This window comes from Dermacentor silvarum, chromosome 4 (genome assembly GCF_013339745.2).
Source record: "Dermacentor silvarum isolate Dsil-2018 chromosome 4, BIME_Dsil_1.4, whole genome shotgun sequence".
In the NCBI taxonomy this organism is placed as follows: domain Eukaryota; kingdom Metazoa; phylum Arthropoda; class Arachnida; order Ixodida; family Ixodidae; genus Dermacentor; species Dermacentor silvarum.
In genome coordinates this window covers 11,638,281-11,657,921 of record NC_051157.2, presented here as the reverse complement: position 1 = coordinate 11,657,921, position 19,641 = coordinate 11,638,281, and the positions used below count along the sequence as shown (strand labels likewise).

General features: G+C 45.3%; 1 protein-coding gene across 4 annotated transcripts in view; it reads left to right on the top strand.

Annotated features, from left to right (window-relative positions):
* LOC119449448 (restin homolog) overlaps nucleotides 1-19,641 on the top strand; it is a 126,077-nt gene that overhangs the window by 9,931 nt on the left and 96,505 nt on the right. For 3 of the 4 annotated variants that reach the window (XM_037712626.2, XM_037712624.2, XM_049665207.1), the window contains exons 4-7: nucleotides 1,328-1,398; nucleotides 5,682-5,738; nucleotides 7,073-7,153; nucleotides 9,108-9,239. In XM_037712626.2, the coding sequence (XP_037568554.1) occupies nucleotides 1,328-1,398; nucleotides 5,682-5,738; nucleotides 7,073-7,153; nucleotides 9,108-9,239 (341 nt within the window). The remainder of the gene's footprint in view (nucleotides 1-1,327; nucleotides 1,399-5,681; nucleotides 5,739-7,072; nucleotides 7,154-9,107; nucleotides 9,240-19,641) is intronic. The other variant, XM_037712625.2, reaches the window with a different exon arrangement.

The following is a 19,641-nucleotide window of genomic DNA, read 5'->3' as shown; positions in this document are numbered from 1 at the left end:
CAAAATGCTTCAGTAATTTCCCGCTTGTGTTGGTCCTTGTGATTATGGTGGTGCTACAGAAGGTGGGTGTGCATGCATCATCACGACAATGACTGGACAAATGGAGGGGGGGGGGGGGGGGCATTGGTTCAACACATGGAAACATGTTGCAGGTCTCCATGCCTTGAAAGGTACAGAGACCTCCAAATTGTCTAGTCATTGTCATGACTGTAAATGTGTGCCAGCCTTCTGTAGTACCACCATAATCACAAGGCACAAGGACCAACAAACGCGGGAAATTATTGAAGCATTTTAGGTTTTCGAAAACCAAAGCACGTGCGTTAGCCAACCTTCTATCACTTTGTACGACATTTTCACATGGTCCCGAGAAAGTTGCATAATTGCGGTAACTGGATTCGCACAGTAAACCTGATTACCGAAGGACTGCTCATGTGAGCAATGCCGTGAGCAGTCGATCTGCGACAAGTGTTCTCATGACAACAGAGAAAAGCGGATGATAGTTACTATCAAAGTTACTTCCATGCTCCAGGAGCCATGTTTTTGAGATCGTTTGCTGTAGATACCAAGTGCGATTTGACTTCAAGTGATAATGTGATTCACTCTGTGCAACCATAATGAGAACAGAAAGAATGGATTGCACGAGCATGCACTAGTATCCATTGATGACGTTTTTAGGTTTTTAGAGGCCACGAGTCTTGTAAATAAACTGTAAAGGAAGGTCTTAATCTTTTTATTCATTTCATTGATTGAGCTCTGCATTGTATTGATTGAGCACTACCCTGTGGCTGGCGCATCATAGCCATAGTCGCTTTTGCGCCATAAAACCCTACATAACTAACTAACATATGGTCTTGTGATGTGTGGTCTTTTCTTTATATTCAGATGGCTAGGTAACTGCTGAACTGTTATTCGAGACAGAAGAGCATCAGAGAATGCAGCAGCTCACCAATATATGTAGGAAGCCTTTTATATTGCTAGACATATGGCTGTGTTGTGAACAAGACTGGTTCTGACTGATACAAAGATGGCTTACTCTAGAATAGTCTCCCTCCGTATTTGCTGGCTTTTGCAACAGTTTAACATTGGGTACATTGATTGTTGAGGATCTTTTGGGATGACAATTCAGCACAGATTGTTTAACTTTTGTTAACAAGCCTATTGAGCATGTGAAGAATCAAAAATATATTTTATGTTCTGCATATGCACAATAGTGACTTGCTGTTTCTTACAGCTCCCTGAGTAACCACACCCACATTTTTAAAGCTCGTAATTACTACTATCAATGCATTTCACACCAAGATAACCTGCAATATGCCAATATTTTCAGGTGTGGAGAGTCGTCAAAGGATGACACTGCTGAAAGTACCACAACAGCCCAGGACAGCACCATTATGAAAGGTGGGGAATTCCAGTACTTACTTTAACAACAATTTTTTCTTTCAGAATGTGCAATTAGTGGCGAGAAGTTGGAGTGGCGCCCTCTACGAGGGACGTCACGACCAGGACGGCACTCACTCGGCTGCTGCGCGCGCTCGTTCTCTTCATGCATGCTTGTAGTATTGGTGGCTCGAGCCGTACTTATCGAAGGATATGCCGGCTTCTTCTTTACTGCCATGCCTGAACGGCAGTTTCTTCTTCAAAACCACGAGTCGTGAAAATTTACGGCGTGGATGTCACAAGCTATTTAGCATTGAAGGGGTCTACTGGTTTTGCAATGCGTATATGCATAGTGTCTGTCCATAAACTTTGCGTAAAAATAATGTCTGCAATTTCAACACACGAAGTTGTGTATGATGCTCCGGAAAACACTTAACATTCCCTTAGTGCTTAGATATGAGAGACATTGCATTTTACAAGGAAGAAAAATCTTGGTCGGTATTGGTATTTGATGTCTTTATTATAAATGCGTATTAGAAGGAAACTGCACAGCGAATCTTTTATGACGATTTATATTACTATGGTGTGTTGTTCTAGTCAAATATGGCTACTTTAGTAATGCGTAAAAGGAAGAATTAGGCACGCATTTTGCATGAAAACGTTTGCTAATACTTTCACCATTCTCTGAAACAGGCACTTAGAAAACGCATTGCTCTTGGCTGTTAACACGACGGCGCGTCATGTATAGTATGTATATACTTCACGAATGCCATAACAGCAATCATCTGAAAGAACAGTTTCGTGGTTAAGATCGAGATCCTATCAATTGCAAGCGAGAAAATGTTTCATAGTGACCCGCAGTTGCCTTCATCGACATCATGGCACGGCCCTTACGCAACTAAATCTACCGACTGTGGTTATGGCGAGGCATGCATTATTCGCGAAACTCATCATTTCACTACAACTTCGAATTGAACCATAAAGCAGTTCTTTAAGCGTCAATTGCAATGCCTAAGGTATACACGAGGCTATACAGCGCAACTTAGGCTGCGCTGAAGAGGAAAATTCAAACGCCTTCTGCCTCACCATGTCTCGATCCTGCGTTGTTTAACTACACAAACTGATAACTATTCGCTTCGTGAATACATAAAAGAGAACTTGACATACCCGCCTCATAGAGAAGACACCACAAGCCTCAATTGAATACACTTGATTTTTGACCTCCACAGGGGAATGATGATATCTTCAATAAGACTCATACTGATAATGAATGAGGCTTCGGCTTCTTTCTCGCTGCAGCCACACGGTCTAAAAGGCATATCTCACTAAAAAATTTGGGCCGAGCAGCCTGTGTCTGTGAGTGAGTGAGTGAAATAACTTTATTCATCACGGTTCGCCAAACAGATTCGTGATGTCTGTTCCTCAAGAAACAAGCAGCACTAAATTGCACAAGTGAGTTGAACGTGTAGCACGGAACCGTGAATAAATATCCATAAATTCATCTGCGTTTTCTGCAAATAGCTCTAAGCCTCAATTAGCTTTACTTCAAATTACCGCCACTTGATATTAACCGGTGAAGAACGGCCTAATTTTGAGAAGCAGTTAAAGGAACAAGTGGTGCTGGTTGCATCTAAACTTCACTGTCAGGTCCTCAGTGTTACTGCCAAGCGTTTCTATGAAGAAATGAAAAATTTTATATTATACAATGGAGCTACTCGTCATAAGCAAACACGTTTTAATGGGTTAAAATCAAGGTAAATGTAGCAGTCATATGTAGGTATGGTATCCTAACTCGATTCTTATGTGCTATGTTTATGCGTTTATGCTTTTATTAGTCACGTGCTATTTATGCTTTTTTTATTAGTCCCTCAATCTGCATAGTCTAGACCCACGCATGAAAAACACGCAATGGGCTTGTCTGAGCTCCTTCGGCTGGCACTGCAGCGTTGCCCTTGAAAAATAAATTGTCGTCTAGGAAATAAGCTCTTTGAATAAGTTTGCGCGAATGAAGACGTCGTAAAATATACTTGAGATGACCGTCATAAGTATACAAGCACAGTAAACGACAGCAAACAAACAGAAACACTGCAGAAGGTGCCCGGACAGCGCTCGAACGGCAGCAGACGACAGGCGCGAGTCCGTGCCCTGACGTCACGCGAGCGGCGTTAGCAGCACCCTTGTAGGTCGTTCTCGGGGCTAATAGCTTGATTAGTTCCACAATTCAGTATGACGGATTGTTAGATATAATGAAGCAAATCTAAAATGTTTATCGGCGATATTACCATGCAACGAAGACCTTATAATGAATATTGAATGCAAGGACGGCATTTTCATGTCAAATGTGACTTCATCATAACGAGGTGCAATTGTATCATTTGTGATTCTGAAAACTGAAAGGGCTCTCCTCGGACTAGTAACAGCCAGAAGTCTCAGTAGCGAGCCCCTTATAGACTCAGTTCATACTGTTAGCATATATATGGAGCTTTAGTTCAGTCTCAAATTGCAAGCAATTCCAAGGCAATCTTGAAAGCATGCTCAGAAAGTGAAACTGCAGCTTCCACATAGTGATGTTCTCTTGCAGCTGTTCAAGAAGACAAATTTTGTTGGGAGGAAAGTCAAGAGCTCAGCCATGTCTTTGGCACATGTACTGCAGAATAATTTTGCCTGTTGATGACATTATTGAGTACAGTTGTTTATACCCTTAACTGCCGTGCCAAAATTAAAAAAAAAAAAAAAGTGTGTTGGAATTTCTTTTAAACCTGCATTCCTTGCACCAGTCATGTCTAAAAATAAGACACCAGGAATGACTATTGCATTTTTACTGGTCTTCTAGAAAAAAAGTAGCAAAAGTAATTGTGTATTATTTATTTGGCAAAATTACATGAAATTGCACATACACACGTGCAATAATTGCAGAAAGTTCACGAGTTAACTCTTCATTGGCACCAGAGGATGCTCATTGTGATGATGAGTTACCTCATCATCGGCAGTTAAGTGGTGAAGTTTACAGCCAGTAGAGAAAGTACTGAGTGAAGCTGAGAGTTCTATAAATGCTTTTGATAATTATGATGAATGATTGTTAGCCAGACAGGCAAAAGCAGTGTTTTGTTATCAGAAATTTATCAATAAAAAGTACTGAGGGGCCTTGGTGCTAAGGTGCATTATTGTCTTCATAAGCATGCTGGTTAATATGTCACTGTGTTGACATGGTAATGCAATGATGGACCACTTACACACAGACATGCTGAAATAAATACACGCACCATAAAAGGGGTGTGTGCTGGTTGATGGAGAAGTAATGGCACAGGCTTTTTTTTTTTTTTAGCTTATGAGCTGCAGTTTTGTCAATTATGTTTATAAATTTTAAGTATGAAATCGTTGAGCCTGTATCAGCCAAGGCACTGTAATTGTTGGGGTTGTGTTTATATAATAAAGGCATGGCGGATCTTGTCTTGCCCGGGGGGGGGGGCAAGTGCTCTGTTTGCACCACCCTGCTGACGCTTATGAGTAATGGTTGCATCGCATGTTGTTCACACTTACGAAATGAAATGTGAAATAAAATTTGTCTTGAAACATAGAACATCTTGACGTTAGTGCATTGATATGCATTTCCATCATAATTTTTCATCATCTGACCTGCTGTGATTGCTCAGTGGCTATAGCAACCTGCTGCTGAGAACAAAGTCATGGGATCAATTTCCAGCAATTGTGGTGTCATGCCCCCCCCCCCCCACTGCGGCATCCCTCACAGCCCATATGTTGCTTTAGGATGTTAATAAACCCCATAAATCAATAAACCAATCAGTCAGTCACTTTTCATCATCTCTATGTCGTCCAGCATGGTTTGCTTTCATCAAGATTCTTCATGTGGATTGTTCCATTACATGTCGGCAGATTTCAGCATTTTTTTATTTTTTGTCTCCCCCACTGCCCTAATTTCACACCCTCTGTCTCTCAACTTATGCGGACAAACTAAATATGCACTTTTTAAATGTTTTGTTCTGCAAGTGTAGCTGCACATCAAATTAAATTATTTTAATAAATGCTGGGGTTTTACTATCCAAAAGATCTCATTATGAGACACACTGTAAGAGGGGGGGGGGGGGGGGGGGCGCTCAGGATTAATTCTGACCAGCTGCGGTTCTTTTAGGTGCACCGAATGCATGGTATACACAAGTTTTTTTCCATTTCTGCCCCCATTGGAATTCGGCTGTTGCGGCTGAGACTGCAACTGCAACCTCAAGCTCAGCAGTGCAATGGCAAAATCACAAGGTGCTTTTTATTAATTTTATTTTTTTCTCTAGGTGGTGATGCGGCATCAGTTCACTCCTCCGGAAAGGGAGCCGCCTCAGTCAAGTCCGGTGAGTCAGTTGCCTGTTGCTTTGCTGCGGAAAGTGTGAGAACTTTTGCATTGGCTGGTGAAGAGGGCAAGTTGGGAGTTATTCATTGCAAGCAACATGCAAACAAATGAGGATGACTTGGGAAGAACACAAGATGAGCGCCTCGTCCATTTGCATGCTCTCCTGCCTGACAGACTTCTTTGCTGCATTTGCTTTTACCCTGAAAGCCAGTGGTCCAATTACAAAATAGCTTTATATGACATTCCTTGACTGTGTGCAGTTTTCCATTAATTTCACACATTTTAGTAGCAGCAGGATAATCCTGGTTGTTGTAAATACAGCTGTACTTTTTGTTGTTTTTTTCTCTTCTACCATCTTTCTTCCTCAAGGAGATGCTCATAAATCTCCTTTTCATTAAATGGCTGCAAGCCTGCTTCTCTTTGTCTCATTTGTATTATGGTATTGTGTAAATTATGATAATGGCTCAATCTGAAAATATTGCCCAGGCTGTCTGGTGTGTACTGGTTTGTTTTGGACTCATTAGAGGGGAGCAGAAATGGATATTCTGCCGTAACCTCAGTATGCGTGAACTGATTTTTTATTTGAGCCTTGAGGCTGTGTCAGTTGGACCTCGGTGAAGATGAAGGCAGGCACAAGAACAGGGATGCAAAAAGATGAATTTGTCATTGAACTTCACATTCTTGCAACATCTTGTCATTTCCTCCTATCGCAGTATGCCCACCACATCGACTACCTAGGATCATTATGTGTGCAGCAAAACACAAGACTCTGCTGATGTACACAGCTAGTAAAATTAGCTTATTATTTCAAGCAATTGTTATCATCATCATCCTCGTTGGCAATGCCGCTTGAGAAAGGAGGTGGCAGCGGCAGCAACACTAGTACCGCATTTTTTCTCGGGGATTTGCCAATCACTCCTGCCCTGTGCAAACCACAAATCCTCCCTGTGCCTTCACATTTCCCAGTCTCGTCAGTCTCAATCCTTAGCACTTCTCTCGAGTGCATTTCCCTTCCCTTGGCACCTGCTCCTGCTGTTTCCCTAATACCACCAGTTCCATCGGTTTCCACCTAATCTGTTATAACTTGCTTGACTTCACTACTTGCTCTTAATCTCTACTAGGATGTCACCTGCCATGTCTGATCTCTAATCCATACTGTTGTTTTTTGTATCCCTCAATGTTGTGCCTTCTACAACCCAAATATATTATGTTTCTACAAGTTATGCCTTCGCTATTCCTTTCCTTCACGGCTGCATAGTCCTTAGCATCCGTTCATGTTTCTCTGTCATCCTCCTGCTTTCTGCCTATCTTACCACTCAAATACCATGCTTTCAGCACTCTCGGAGCGCAAGACAAAGCCCACTCCAAAGCGTCTAGACTACCCAAGGCCATGGAATACAAGGCCACCCTTGAAAGGTAGGCCACTGCAACCGTTGTGTGTCAAACGGGAGAGAATTGTTTCCTTCTTACTGGAAAGTCTGACCAGTTCCAAACCTGATGCTTCACACCAAGTTCACAAGAGAGGCCAGGCCCTTGGTGAGACAGCACTGGACACAAAGCGTCTTGCAGAGCCACGATTGGATGTGTGTTATGCTGCTGCTGTAGGCTGGGTTGCATGATACTTTGGCACTATTTTTTGGTTAGCCTGTGTTTTGATAGTTTGCTTGGTTTTTCAGTGGTGTGCTGCATATTTACTCATTTGTTTAGTGGCTGTTGGCTGAGATGTTCTTTGCTGTACACAATGCCTTGCATGTGATATGCTATCTTAATGTAAATTTCACTGGTTAGTGAAGCATTTTGTTTTCTACTTCACACCTTACAAAGCTTGTTACTTGGGCAGGTTCGTCTGACCTAGTAATAAATTAAAGGAAATGCATTATCTGAAATGTTAGCGATAAATGGCCCAGCATAAATGGCTCTCCCAGCTAAGTCACTGGCTTATTTGCACCAGAACCTTACACGGAGGTCACACTGCACAGTGTGTGCATTTTGTTCAATATCATATTTGAAAGCAGTACTTGCCAGTTTCATCCGTAGTAAGTGAAAACTACGTCATCTGCTGCAGTGCCAGACGAAAAATATAGGTTTTCCCAGTTGAAGCAGTCGTGGTGTATGTTGCCACCAAGGCAAGAACGCTCTCTGCACTAGCTCAGTCTTCTCAATGGTAGGCAGTTCATCCTCATTGAATAGACAGTGCTGCTGTTCTTTTCACTAGTATCACATTTTTGGTGCAGCATTGCCACTGACAATGTTCCCTTCCGTTTTAGTTTGGATGAACTAGGCAATAACTGCTTCCAAACAAGATATTCGAGAAACTCCACTGTGAAATGCCACATCCATGCGAAATGTGGTTGTAAACAAGACTGTGATTTAGCTGGGAAAGTTGTTTATGTCGGATTTTCTTATCAATGCAACATTCTGCATAATAACAAAATAAGAAAGTTGGGTACAACAGAGTGAAGTTACTTACTTAGGTGGAAGTTGCATTATGGCTTTGCGAGCAGTATATTTTCTGGACTGTTCTGTCTGCACTGAAAGTGCAATGCAGTTAGCTGCAGCATTTGTCAATATGTGTTTTTGCAGTGTGCAGTGTCTACTGATATCAAGCAGTGCTCTGCCTCAGCTGTCAGTTCAATCTGATTCGGTATCCACGGTTCAGAAAAAAATTTAAATTGCCTTCTTTCTGTGAGGGTGTGCATACAGTGTTGTGTACTGGCCCGTGTTGCATGGCAGTAGAATTGGCTATATAACACTAATTTCGCTAACGCTGTAACTATTCATAGCCCTATGTCCAAAGTTATGTACTACATGTCTGGAGTCCTAGCTTGCTTCAGTTGTCTGCACTTCATTGCACCCTTTTATGAATGTGTGAGCCTAATATATCGGAGAGGATGAAATTTGATTACTAACTTACAGACTTGAGAATATAACTTGTTATTTTAGCTGACTTGCATAGAAGCTGGATGTTGCCACCGTGTAGCTTTAGGTGTGCACGTTGTAACCTCTCGCAGCAATATAGCAACAGTCTGTGTCCATTCGGAATGCGTTTGGCGAGGTTGCTAGCACCCACTGCCTTGTGTGTTGGCAACTAATTCCTTGGCATGCAGCTATGAAACAACTGCAATTTCCAGATTATGCTTGCAGTACCTTTGTTGTCGGTACCAAAAGTCATGCAAGCCAGCTTTGCAGGTTATGTTGTAAACACATGCATGCCTGAGACAAAGATTAGATCACGCTTCTTTAGTTGGGGTAGCGCTTACATAGAGGGTAGTTTGCACTAACCGGACTAACCAGAGTTCGTCCCCTTCTCCCTCTCCTTCCTAACCCACCCTCTTACACCCTCCATTCCCCTGTGTGCCCGGCTGCCCAGAGTTAGACGGGGCTAGCATGAGCCGTCCTGCTTTGGCAAGGCGGAGTTTGCCGATGCAGCCGAAATCACCTTGCATGCCCAAAACGGTGCACTTTAGCCCCCTGCCCTGCAGTCCTGCATCACGACGCCAAGGTCAGTGTGGATCGTGCCTTTTGCACCCAGGCAGAGGCAAGGCTTGTGTGCTCTGCTTCCTATAGTGCACACTTTGTGTGTGTCTAAGAAATGTGGCCTGCTGTGTGCATGTATATGATGTTTAGCTCATCTTTGGCTTGCTTGTACGTGTTGGTGATGGATGTTATTTATGCCACTGTTTAGTTTAACATTCACTGAGGAAGGGGATCTTTTCTTGCATTGGTTGTTCTCTGGTTTCTGATGTGAGCTTCACCAACTAGGTGTGATTGCATACTGCATGTTAAACTTGGCACTCTACGCATTTACAGCTTCTGCTTTATAGCAGTGACCCTGATTTGATGGTCCTTATTGTACTGTGCCTATTTCAGTGAGTATGATTGATCTGATAACAGACAGGCTCATAAGACTTTGTGTATATATTTGGCAGTATTTGCAGCACATCATGCCTGCTGGGATAGATCTGCTCAGTCTTGCACATCCTGCTAGTTGTGCAGTGCTTCACTCACATGAGGCGTAGAGGGATAATGTATTGGTCAAAAACATGCACTGCATTGTTGTGTATATTAATCATTCCACTCATTATTTTAGGGAATGTTTCAGGTAATCTTTAGATAATTGGATACGTTCAACATTGTCACATTTTGAAATCTTGTTTTCTTGTATTGCTTCATTCATGTTGAAGCCTTGCTCTTGAATGAGCCTAGAGAAGGCTCGTTGTTCTTTCTATGAAATCATTTGATGTGATTTTTACAACACATTTACATTTTGCATTTTGTTAGCTTTAAACAATGATGAATACTCTCAGCATATGTATTGCAGCTCATGTTTCACACAAATAAGAAACGTGAGATATAATGAAGACATGAATCAAAGAAGACAGTTTGTGAACTCGTAAGGCATTCTGTGATTTGGTGCCTTACTAGGCCCAAGTATGTTACAGCACATGTATAGTTAGGGCAGCTAGACAGATGCTGCTTTAGTACTCCACTCCTGCAGTGCTCATCTAGGAAATTAAGTTACAGTGTAGCGTCCCGGTGCGTTCGGCTTCGTGGTCATACTGTGAATCAGCCCAGACTACCTCCGTTAATCTAATGGCCTACGCTGCCGGAATGTCATGGCTTTCTGCCCTGCATTCTTCGCAGCCTTTATTTATTTTTATTTACCCGACAGACCAACAGTGCCGCTGTAAATTGATTCCGAGTCCACTTCTGGTCTGCCTTATGCAATATTAGCACAACGAAGTCTGTGACTGTCTCCGGGATGACACAGGCCCTTAACGATGAGGACCTTTCACCCTCTCAGCACATGATCATCCTGATCGCCGTCCGCCTTGGGAACCACGAGCAGGAGATACGCCATATCTCCGACCAGGCCGCCAGCCACAAATCGCAATCCACTTGCATTATGCGTGCATTTCAACTTAAACCTACGTTTTTGGTGTTATTTTTGTCTTCAGCCTGCTCTCCCCACGAGCCATTGTTACTAGTAACCGCGGATGGCCGTCCTCATATCTTCTCTCGGTGTAATGCCAGCTTCGTAAGGAGATGGTGATGATGCGCGCCGCGGGACTGGCCCCGTTTTTTGCGGTTATTCCCATCGCACGACGACGACGGCGCCTCGGCCGCGGCGAGACGCGTTGGCCCGTGTAATGACCGCGCGTAATGTCGTACCGCGCTGGGCGTGAGCGGCGCGTGTTCCGTCTTCGTGGCTCCGGACCGGCCCCTTGAGTCCAGTTGCTGCGTCGGTAGCACCAGCGACAACTGCCGTGCAACATGGCGCGGCTGTTAGCAGGACTGGGGCTGTCGCAAGTCGGCGCCAGAAAGCATATGGACGACATTATTTAATTTTCCTGAGTGCCGCCATCGCGGGCTGTTATAGGAATAATTCCTCAGTTTTGTGCGCATGCAGTGACGTCGAAATTACATTCTCATGAAAGATCGAATGCATGCGTGCGACCATTTTCATGCGTAAAAGTCGACTGTAGTACCGTGCATTTGGTTCTTACAGATGGAGCACGGCAGCGTTAACAGCCTAAGATGGCGGTACTCAAACGCATCCGTAAAATTAGAGTGTACTAGAATGGGGGAGTGGGTCCAGCGGACGCCTTAGCAAGCGCCGAGGTTGAACCAAAAACGCGGAAATGTGGCGGCGCTGCCGTCGCCTTATTTTGAATCTCCGGCCAATAAACGTTGGCTCCGGCTGTTTCGGTAGCGCTCATTGGCTGAGGCGAGCTCGCGGGCGAAGTAGTACGGTGGCTAGAAGGCACCGTAGCTACTCCGTAGACACCGTAGAGTAGCTGTCGTCTGCTCGACGCACCGTCCACCGTCTTTGTTGCGTCGTTTGCGTTCTTTCCGCCGCTCTTTTTCCATTTTATTTATAATAGATCGGTGGGGAATAATCTCAGTGTTACCGCCACCGAGTATCCGCCTATAAAAGCTCCATGCAGCTGCGGTAGGATCTCCGACGCGACAAGCGTCCGGCCGGCGAGCGGGGCCCGCTCATTCGGAAGAAAGTGACGGTGGCGCCACCTGGATTTTTAATGAAAAAAAAAAAAATGCCTCAGCGCAGAGCCCACGTTGGACCCACTCCCCCAATCTAGTACACTTATAGTAAAATAGATTCGACACCGGGCTGGACATGACGTTGCACAAAAGGTTAAAAGAATGTCTTCGAAAGTTATCGTTTTATAATTCGCGTGGCCAAAGGTCTACGTCAGCTCGTCGGAGCATTTCAACGTCGTCTGCTCGCCGTTCCCGGGGCCAGGCGGTTCGGCCCGCTCGGCTTCGGAAGCGCGCGGAGCAACGTGGTTGAGCGGCGCACTCGTTTTCCTAATTGGCTGAGAAGCTGTGCGTTCTAGGTCACCGTCCTGAGCCCACTAAAATGCCCGCTTTTATTGAGAAGATTGCGCCACGCTCCGGTGCTTCTGCGAAAGTATAGGTATTTTCTGCGCACGTGTCGACTGATAACATCGATGGCGGGGGTACTATGCGTTGCTTCTTCTTCTTCTTTTTTTTTTTTTTCCTTCCATGTCATGCGGAGAATTGGCGGGAGGGCTCTTCGATTGTTGTGGCTATTTGAGGAGATTGTAAGATAACGCTCAAAATGCGTTTCGTGAATGCGAGGAATTGGTTACGTTTTAGAATGTGTACACCAGCCTGTCTGTATACGTGCCCCACGTGCTAGGTCGACGACTCCTTTAAATGTCTGCAGAAGGAGCAGTTCCCTCGAGTCGAAAGCTGATCCGAAATTCTCGGGCGCTCTCATTTGCCCGCTTTCACGTTGTCGATTATTCTGATAGCCCGCGCACGATTAACGGCGTGGGCATGCTCTTTGTTGCTATCACGAGTGTTCGTTCTGGACGTGCTGTTCTGGACGCTCGAATTCGCCATCTCACTTCTCTGATTGACTAGCAGGTACGCCCTCTCATAGCCTCCTCTGATTTGCTGAAAGAGCAAATATGACAAAATTATTAAACATTGAGCACGTTAAGTGTCTACTTCTAGTTCACCACACTGTCTATAGTTCGGCGACACCCTACGAGTGCACTGGAAGATACACCGCTGCCAAACGAATGTGTGTAAATGTGAAAGCCACTTAATTACGCCCGCTCATTTCCGTACGGCAGAAGCGAACGTCTTTAAGTACGCGGAAGGCACGTACGTCAGGCGCAGTGCGGTTTGGTGAGGTTTTGTCGGTGAGATTTGTAGGAGGTTTTCACCGAGTATATTTCCGCGAACAAAAATACTAGTAGTTCACTGTAGTATATGTAGTATCGTATAGGTCCACTGTAGTATGGTGTGCGGACGGAACAATAGAGCGGCGCGCATGCCGATGGTAGACAGGGCCATGGTGTTGACGGGGTGGATGGTTGGGGCAACTGCGCGATGCCAATGATCAAGACCCGCAAAATTGGGACGAGGACATTGCGATTTGCCCCGTCGACGCTTGACGTACGTATACAGCGAGCGCCGTCGAGAGCTTAATTGCTCTAGCGCGGGCCACAGCTCGCGCGCACCGGCCGTTAAGCGTACTCAGAAGTTGCACGAATTAAAGCGCTCCCAGCATGCATACGACTGGTGCGACGGGCAGAGCTCGTGCCCATTCGGGGACCCGTAATGAGTGTACACTGGCTTAATGCAGCCCCCCCCCCCCCCCCCCCCCCCCCCCCCGGCTCCCGCGCAGCTGGAATCGTGGACCCGTGCCAACGTTGCAGCGTGCTGTCTGCTGCGCTCTCGGTGCCGTACCGTCGACGACGCGGCCTGTTCAAGGGGCGCCGGCGGCGACCCACTTTCCTAACGAGTGGAACAAGGGTGGTCCGCAAAAATGAACGAGGAAGAAGGGGCTTGTTGAAATCCGGTTTTGAATGTGGCGCCGCCATGTCTCACCGAGCTCGCGATAGAGGGAGCCACTTCACGGGCTCGGGGCACGTGCCCTCGAGAAGCATGTGCCCTCGATAGCAGAGCCGCGCTTCTCGAAACGACCGCTAGGTGGCGCGAGAAGGTTTGCGTTCGTTTGCGAGAAGGTTCAGCCTCATCCATCCATCCATCCATCGTGAAACAGGGATGCAGACGAAATCAGCACTGGGAACACACAGAACTTTCAAGCACGAAATTGCCAAAGAAAATATCTATGATAATTCTAGGGGAAGCTCTTAGTTGTTTGAAGCCAGGACGGGAGTATTGCGGAGTAAGATGTACCTAGTCAAGTACCAAGGTATAGACACGTTGTGCGGTGCATGTGGAGAGGAAGAGGAAACGGCTGAACACCTCATACTTTTCTGTACAGGGCTTAACCCTACAGAGCAAAACAACGGGGCTGATTTTTTCAAAGCATTGGGGTTTAGGGACAGTGGAGGCAAAATAGACTTTAAGTGGGTAGAAATAACCAAATGGAGGTTATCTGATTGGTGGCAAAAATGAAGGCAGGGGTGAAATTTCACTCTCCACAAAGTACAAGATATGTTAAGTCAAGGCTAGGCGGCGTGTGGCCACCGCCCGATTTATAGGGTTCAGCCTCATCCATCCATCCATCCATCGTTAGTAGGGAGACCACAAACAACTGGAGATGTACAGAAACAGATTTCGCAGTAATGGTTCAAAAAAGTTGATGCCTGGAATGCTTTATATTTGTGTGTTTCTCAAAAATTGAGGTAGGACATTAGGCAAAATAATAACACGAGCTTGGTTGCGCAACCCACCATCCCGTTTCAAATGGGACGCCTATAGCATCCATCCATCCATCGTTCGTAATGCATTCAGTGCCTATTTGTGCGTTCGGTCACTATTTGTCACCGCCCCGTTTCAAAGGTGACGCCAATAAATCATTGTCATCGCACTGTGCGTTCGTGATGCGTTTGTGCATTCCGTGCATTCCACCACGGCTTGGTCCAGTCCCTATGCGTCCATAAACAGTAACAATAATGCTCTAACTTAAAGTTAATGCATTCGCATTTGTTTTGCGTCGGGAAAGAACAGCAGCGCGGTGGTCGACTGCCTTCTACCTTGTGGACCTGTTGGCTGCATCATTGTTTTTGTTACTTAGGTGTACATCAAACTTCTACACGTTACAGAAAAAAAATTAACCGATTATAATTACAATTACTTCTTTCAAAATGTAATTGGTTACGATTACTAATTACTGTCCTACAAAAGTAACTCGGTAATTACTAAAAAGTAATCGATCATGTTAATGTTACCAAGCTCCCTACTTAAATTAATATTGCACAAATGCAGTAAATAGAACGAGCTGGCCTGGCTCTTTAAATGTGTCTTCAGCAGCCCTGCACACGTTGTTTATCAAAATTTTGTCTGGTAATCTTCCCTCGTTTTCTTGTGACCACATCTGGCAGCGACACTGAAAACTTGCTGAGTGTGTGCGTTGGGTAGAAGGGCTGTGTAGTAGCGTATGAAAACCTTGCTCAAATGATTGTGATTACTCAATGCGGCAGTGCTCAGGTCTGGGTTCTCTATGAGCCACAGCGCTTCGTTGTTGCTGGGTCTTGGGGAAGGCGTTGGCAGTAGGGCCAGGGAAAAACTGAAAAATCGTATTAAGCGATTCCATGGCATCAACGTCCGAAGTGGTCATCGCTATCGAGTCATTTCAATTTGTTGGCCAACATCTGGTTGACCTTCTCTTGGCGGCCTTCACTCGTTAGCCATTTAGACATAAAGGACTAATTATAATGGACGGCAGTAAACGTTCACATTCCTTGAAAAGGTGTCCAAATCTGTAATGTAATTTTATATAATGCTGCATATTATTCAGCCCTGGCAATACTGTTCATGCATTACGATCACAAAAATAGGTGTATACGAGTCGCGTAATATCAAACAGATGGAAACGTGTGAGTTTACCTGCCAAAAACTTCTTTCTATATCAGACGAGTCATAGACTCCTCTAAGCAAGGAGGAGAGAAATGTATGATATGAGTAATGTATTATTAAGTAATTGAATTACAGGAAGTGTTACCGAATTAACAAGGTAATTGTTAAATTACAAGATTGCAAAAGAAACCTAATTGATTGCAAGTAAATAATTACATGTTATTCGTTGCGTACAGGTGTGGTGCACATGCACACCTCAGTGATGTTGTCGACGTCATACACACCGACTCTCCAAGCTGCAATGGTGTGTTTCTTTGTTCGAAGTTAGTAGCTCTCTGGCCAGCCTAGTGCACAAGTGAAAGCTTGACAACAGTTTGAAAGCAAAGAAAAATGGAACATGCATGTACACTACAAATTCTTGTTTTGAATTTTCACACAATATTTTTTTCTTATGGGTTTATTTCAACGTTTCGTGGTATGCACTATTGCACAAACCAGCGATTGTTACGCACACCCTTTCAGTTTTCCTAGGTTTTCTCAAATGATGGGCGATATGTCTTTGTAAAGCAAGCTTTTTTTGACACGTTAGATGAGACAAGTTGTTAGGAGCATCTCTCTTAAAGAGGAGAAGGGGAGGGTAGGTGCGACCAAGATGTTTACTTTTAGCTGCTTACTGCGTCTTGTCTCTGTCCATATGGACGCTGGCTTTTGGTTACAAGGCAACGACGAAAGGTTGGGTGGACAGTATAAGCATCCTCTAAAGAAACCGATGTCGAGTGCCGCCGCGTTCGTTACATTTACATTTATAATGCGTTTATTCTTTGTACTCTGATCTACATGGCTTGTAATCGCAACGACCATGTTCTATACTTACTATAGGAACTGTAATAGCAACGATCGTTTTCTGTCTGCTCGTGCAAAGGAGTCGGCATTCTAAAATCGTTAGCGCACAGGGGAGCGCTTTTTTTTTTCTTTTTCCTCTTCTGTGAGAACAATAAATGACGTAACACAAAAACATTAAAATTGTAGAAGTACTGATGTCTGGGCGCGAATTGGTTCTCAGCATTATCTGAAAAGCATTACTGAGCAACAGTAATGCAAGGTAACACATGACACCTTGCGCCCAGGTTTTGTGCGTTGTTTTTCTCGCCCAAGTCCTGACCCTTCGTCACATTGTGCAACAGTGTTAATTATGTCGAACCAACTAGCCCACTGCAGAATTTTCCTTAATTACATTTCGGAGGCCATGCGATTACGACCAAGCAATTTTTTTTCCTTTGGCCTCGTGACTTCCCGCGGTCGTCCGCACCGTTCTGACTTTGAGTGTAGCTCCGTGATTGCCTACCTGCTTTGTGAGAAAGGCAGGAAGTCAGAGAATAAACCGCGTGTTTCCAGTCTTTTGGTCTTCTTGCGCGGCTCGGGGCAATCTGTAAACGATCGAGGGGTCGGTGCGTGTCGGAAGAATTTGCATGTTGTGTCTATCCATTAGCGTTCAATACACCGACGCGAGGGTGTTGTTTCTAAAATCGTCGTATGCGTCCTTGCCGGAAACGAATGACCGATCGAGATCCGATACATTGTTTCGCGGTCGTCGCATTGTCGACTCCTTTCATTGCTTCATTCTCCACGCCTCTGACAGCATCGCACACGTGCACCGTAGCGCGCCAGTAAGGACCATTCGGCGGGGTTGCGCGCGATACATAACATACGCGTGCAAGTGTACGCGCGGTTGCCCGCCGCTATCGCGACTTTATAGGGACGCTGCGCTTCACTGGTCCCGCTAATTGAGCGCACATATGACCCGACAGGGCCGCGCGGGCCCATTTAAATACCAAATGAGCCTCGTTCGAACTCCTGACACGCGGTCGTGGAGGAAGAGGCCAGCCTCGCTCCTTCGACCTCGCCTGGCGCTCGCTCGTTTATTTCCGTCATATGACGGAAGCGCCACGCTCTTTGTTTTCTTCCCAACTTGGTCTCCGCCAGCGTCGGCATTGTCGGTCCGCGTACCCGGAGGTCGCTCTGTCACTCCGCCGATACTCCATGGTTCGGGTCGCGATGCTCAGTTTTCAGACGGTGTCGTATTTTGTAGCCAATTTGCTGGAGATTAAAAAAAAAAGAAGTCGGTTGTTGGTGTGTGCGTTTATAAGTTATACCCAAAAGCTCATTGTAACGATGCGGGCTGTTTGTACCCTAGTGCGAGAACATGTCTTTCGTCTCTGTGTCGTCTCGGGGTTCTGCGCTATACACAGTCGAACGTGGCTTAGCAACAACGCTTAACGAGCTGCTCCGAGCTGCTCACAGCGAGGGAGTAGTCATTGCGCAGCGTGTTCCCAGGTGGTCTCGCTCCCTAGTACCCGTCCAGATCAATGGTGCTCGTCTAGGGCCTGTATTCTCGACGTTTCGGGGCGATAATCTTCAATGAACGTTGGCAGACTAAGCCGTTACCGTACCTCTATAGCGAGGCGTTATGCTATAGGAGTTACGTAACACAGTAGGGTAACTCATCTCGGAAAGTCGTCGACCAACGAGAATCGTCGTGATTCGGCAGGACGTGGCTGATGGCCAAACGTTCACACAAATTGGCGGCGCATTCCCGCGTACTGTACACGTGCGGTATCGTGTCCGAGCCGCCGTTCCACTGGCTGGCGGCGTCTTCGACGCGTTTGCGCGTGCGACCGGATGCACGGGGCGATGTTCACGACGTGTCCTCCAAAGCGGAACCGGTGCCCGGACGCTTTCCCTGCGGACTCCACTGACCGCGAAACATCGCGGTTTGCAGCGGAAGGACGCTCGCGGCACTCCTGCGTGACGTGATCGCGGCTCACGTAAACCGCGCTAGTGCGCCGCGAATTGTTTATTTCACTTAACCTGTATGGCAAGGCATTCTCGCGTTTTCTTCGCGATATGCGTCTAAGTCGGCATATATGACTCGGTATCGATTTGCCTGAAGTATGCGCCCTGCCCTGCGTTAGGCCAAAAATCACCGCGAGATTTTCCCTAAGCTTTTTATTTATTTATTTATTTATTTATTTATTTATTTATTTATTTATTTATTTATTTATTTATTTATTTATTTATTTATTTATTTATTTATTAGGATATACTGCGTACGCTCAGAGGTTCTCCCGAGCTTCATGAACTAGTGTGGAAATGCTGCACGTCACTATTATTTCACCGACTGGTGCAAAAATGGTGTCGTTTGACGTCGCCATTGATTTCACCGAGTTCAGGCTTCGTACTGAATTATTATTATTATTATTATTATTATTATTATTATTATTATTATTATTATTATTATTATTATTATTATTATTATTATTATTATTATTATTATTATTTCGACAAATGCAGTACATGCAAAACCCACTCAGTGGCGATATAAGCGCGCGCTTAGCATCTCGCACCAGGTGGTGATGGCCTGAATGACTCCGTCAGATCATTGAAAGCCTTCGTCAAAGCTGCCTTCTCCACGGTAAAAGGCTTTATGAGGAGAAGCCAACTTGTGGGGGTCCCTCTGTTTTAGCCACCTACTGTAGTGCATAGTGAGGTTGTCACTATTGCGTGCGTGCTGTGCCTTTCTGGGCCCTCTCAGCCGATTGCTTTATCAGGATATGTCGCATCTTCAGTGTGTAGGCAGGCCGTTTCCCTTCCACTACCCGCGTCGGCGATTATTCGCTACACGGCGTCTTTTTTTAGTCAATAGTGGTCCGCCGACGCAATGTTGGTGGTCTGAAGCTTCTTTTCTTCAGCCGTGGCTGTTCACTGTACTTAGTCCAGGTATTGTGGAGTGATCATCCCTCTTATCGTCGTCATGTTTCATTGGCGCACAAGTAGGCTATGTCCTAGATCCGGTCTCCGTTCATCGACACGTGAGCCGTCGTGGTCGTTGTCGGGCCAGCTGCGACTATCTTTGGCGGCACTTTTAAGGATTTTCCTTCAGCGACCGTCAACGTTTTCTTTTCGTTTCGATTTTTCGTCCGTCACATTGATGTCTAGTAAAGGCGTACGGTACGACCTGTCAGAGTGAGAAACGCGAACGTAACTTATTAGTCGTGGAAAACAACTTCGCACTAGCGGTA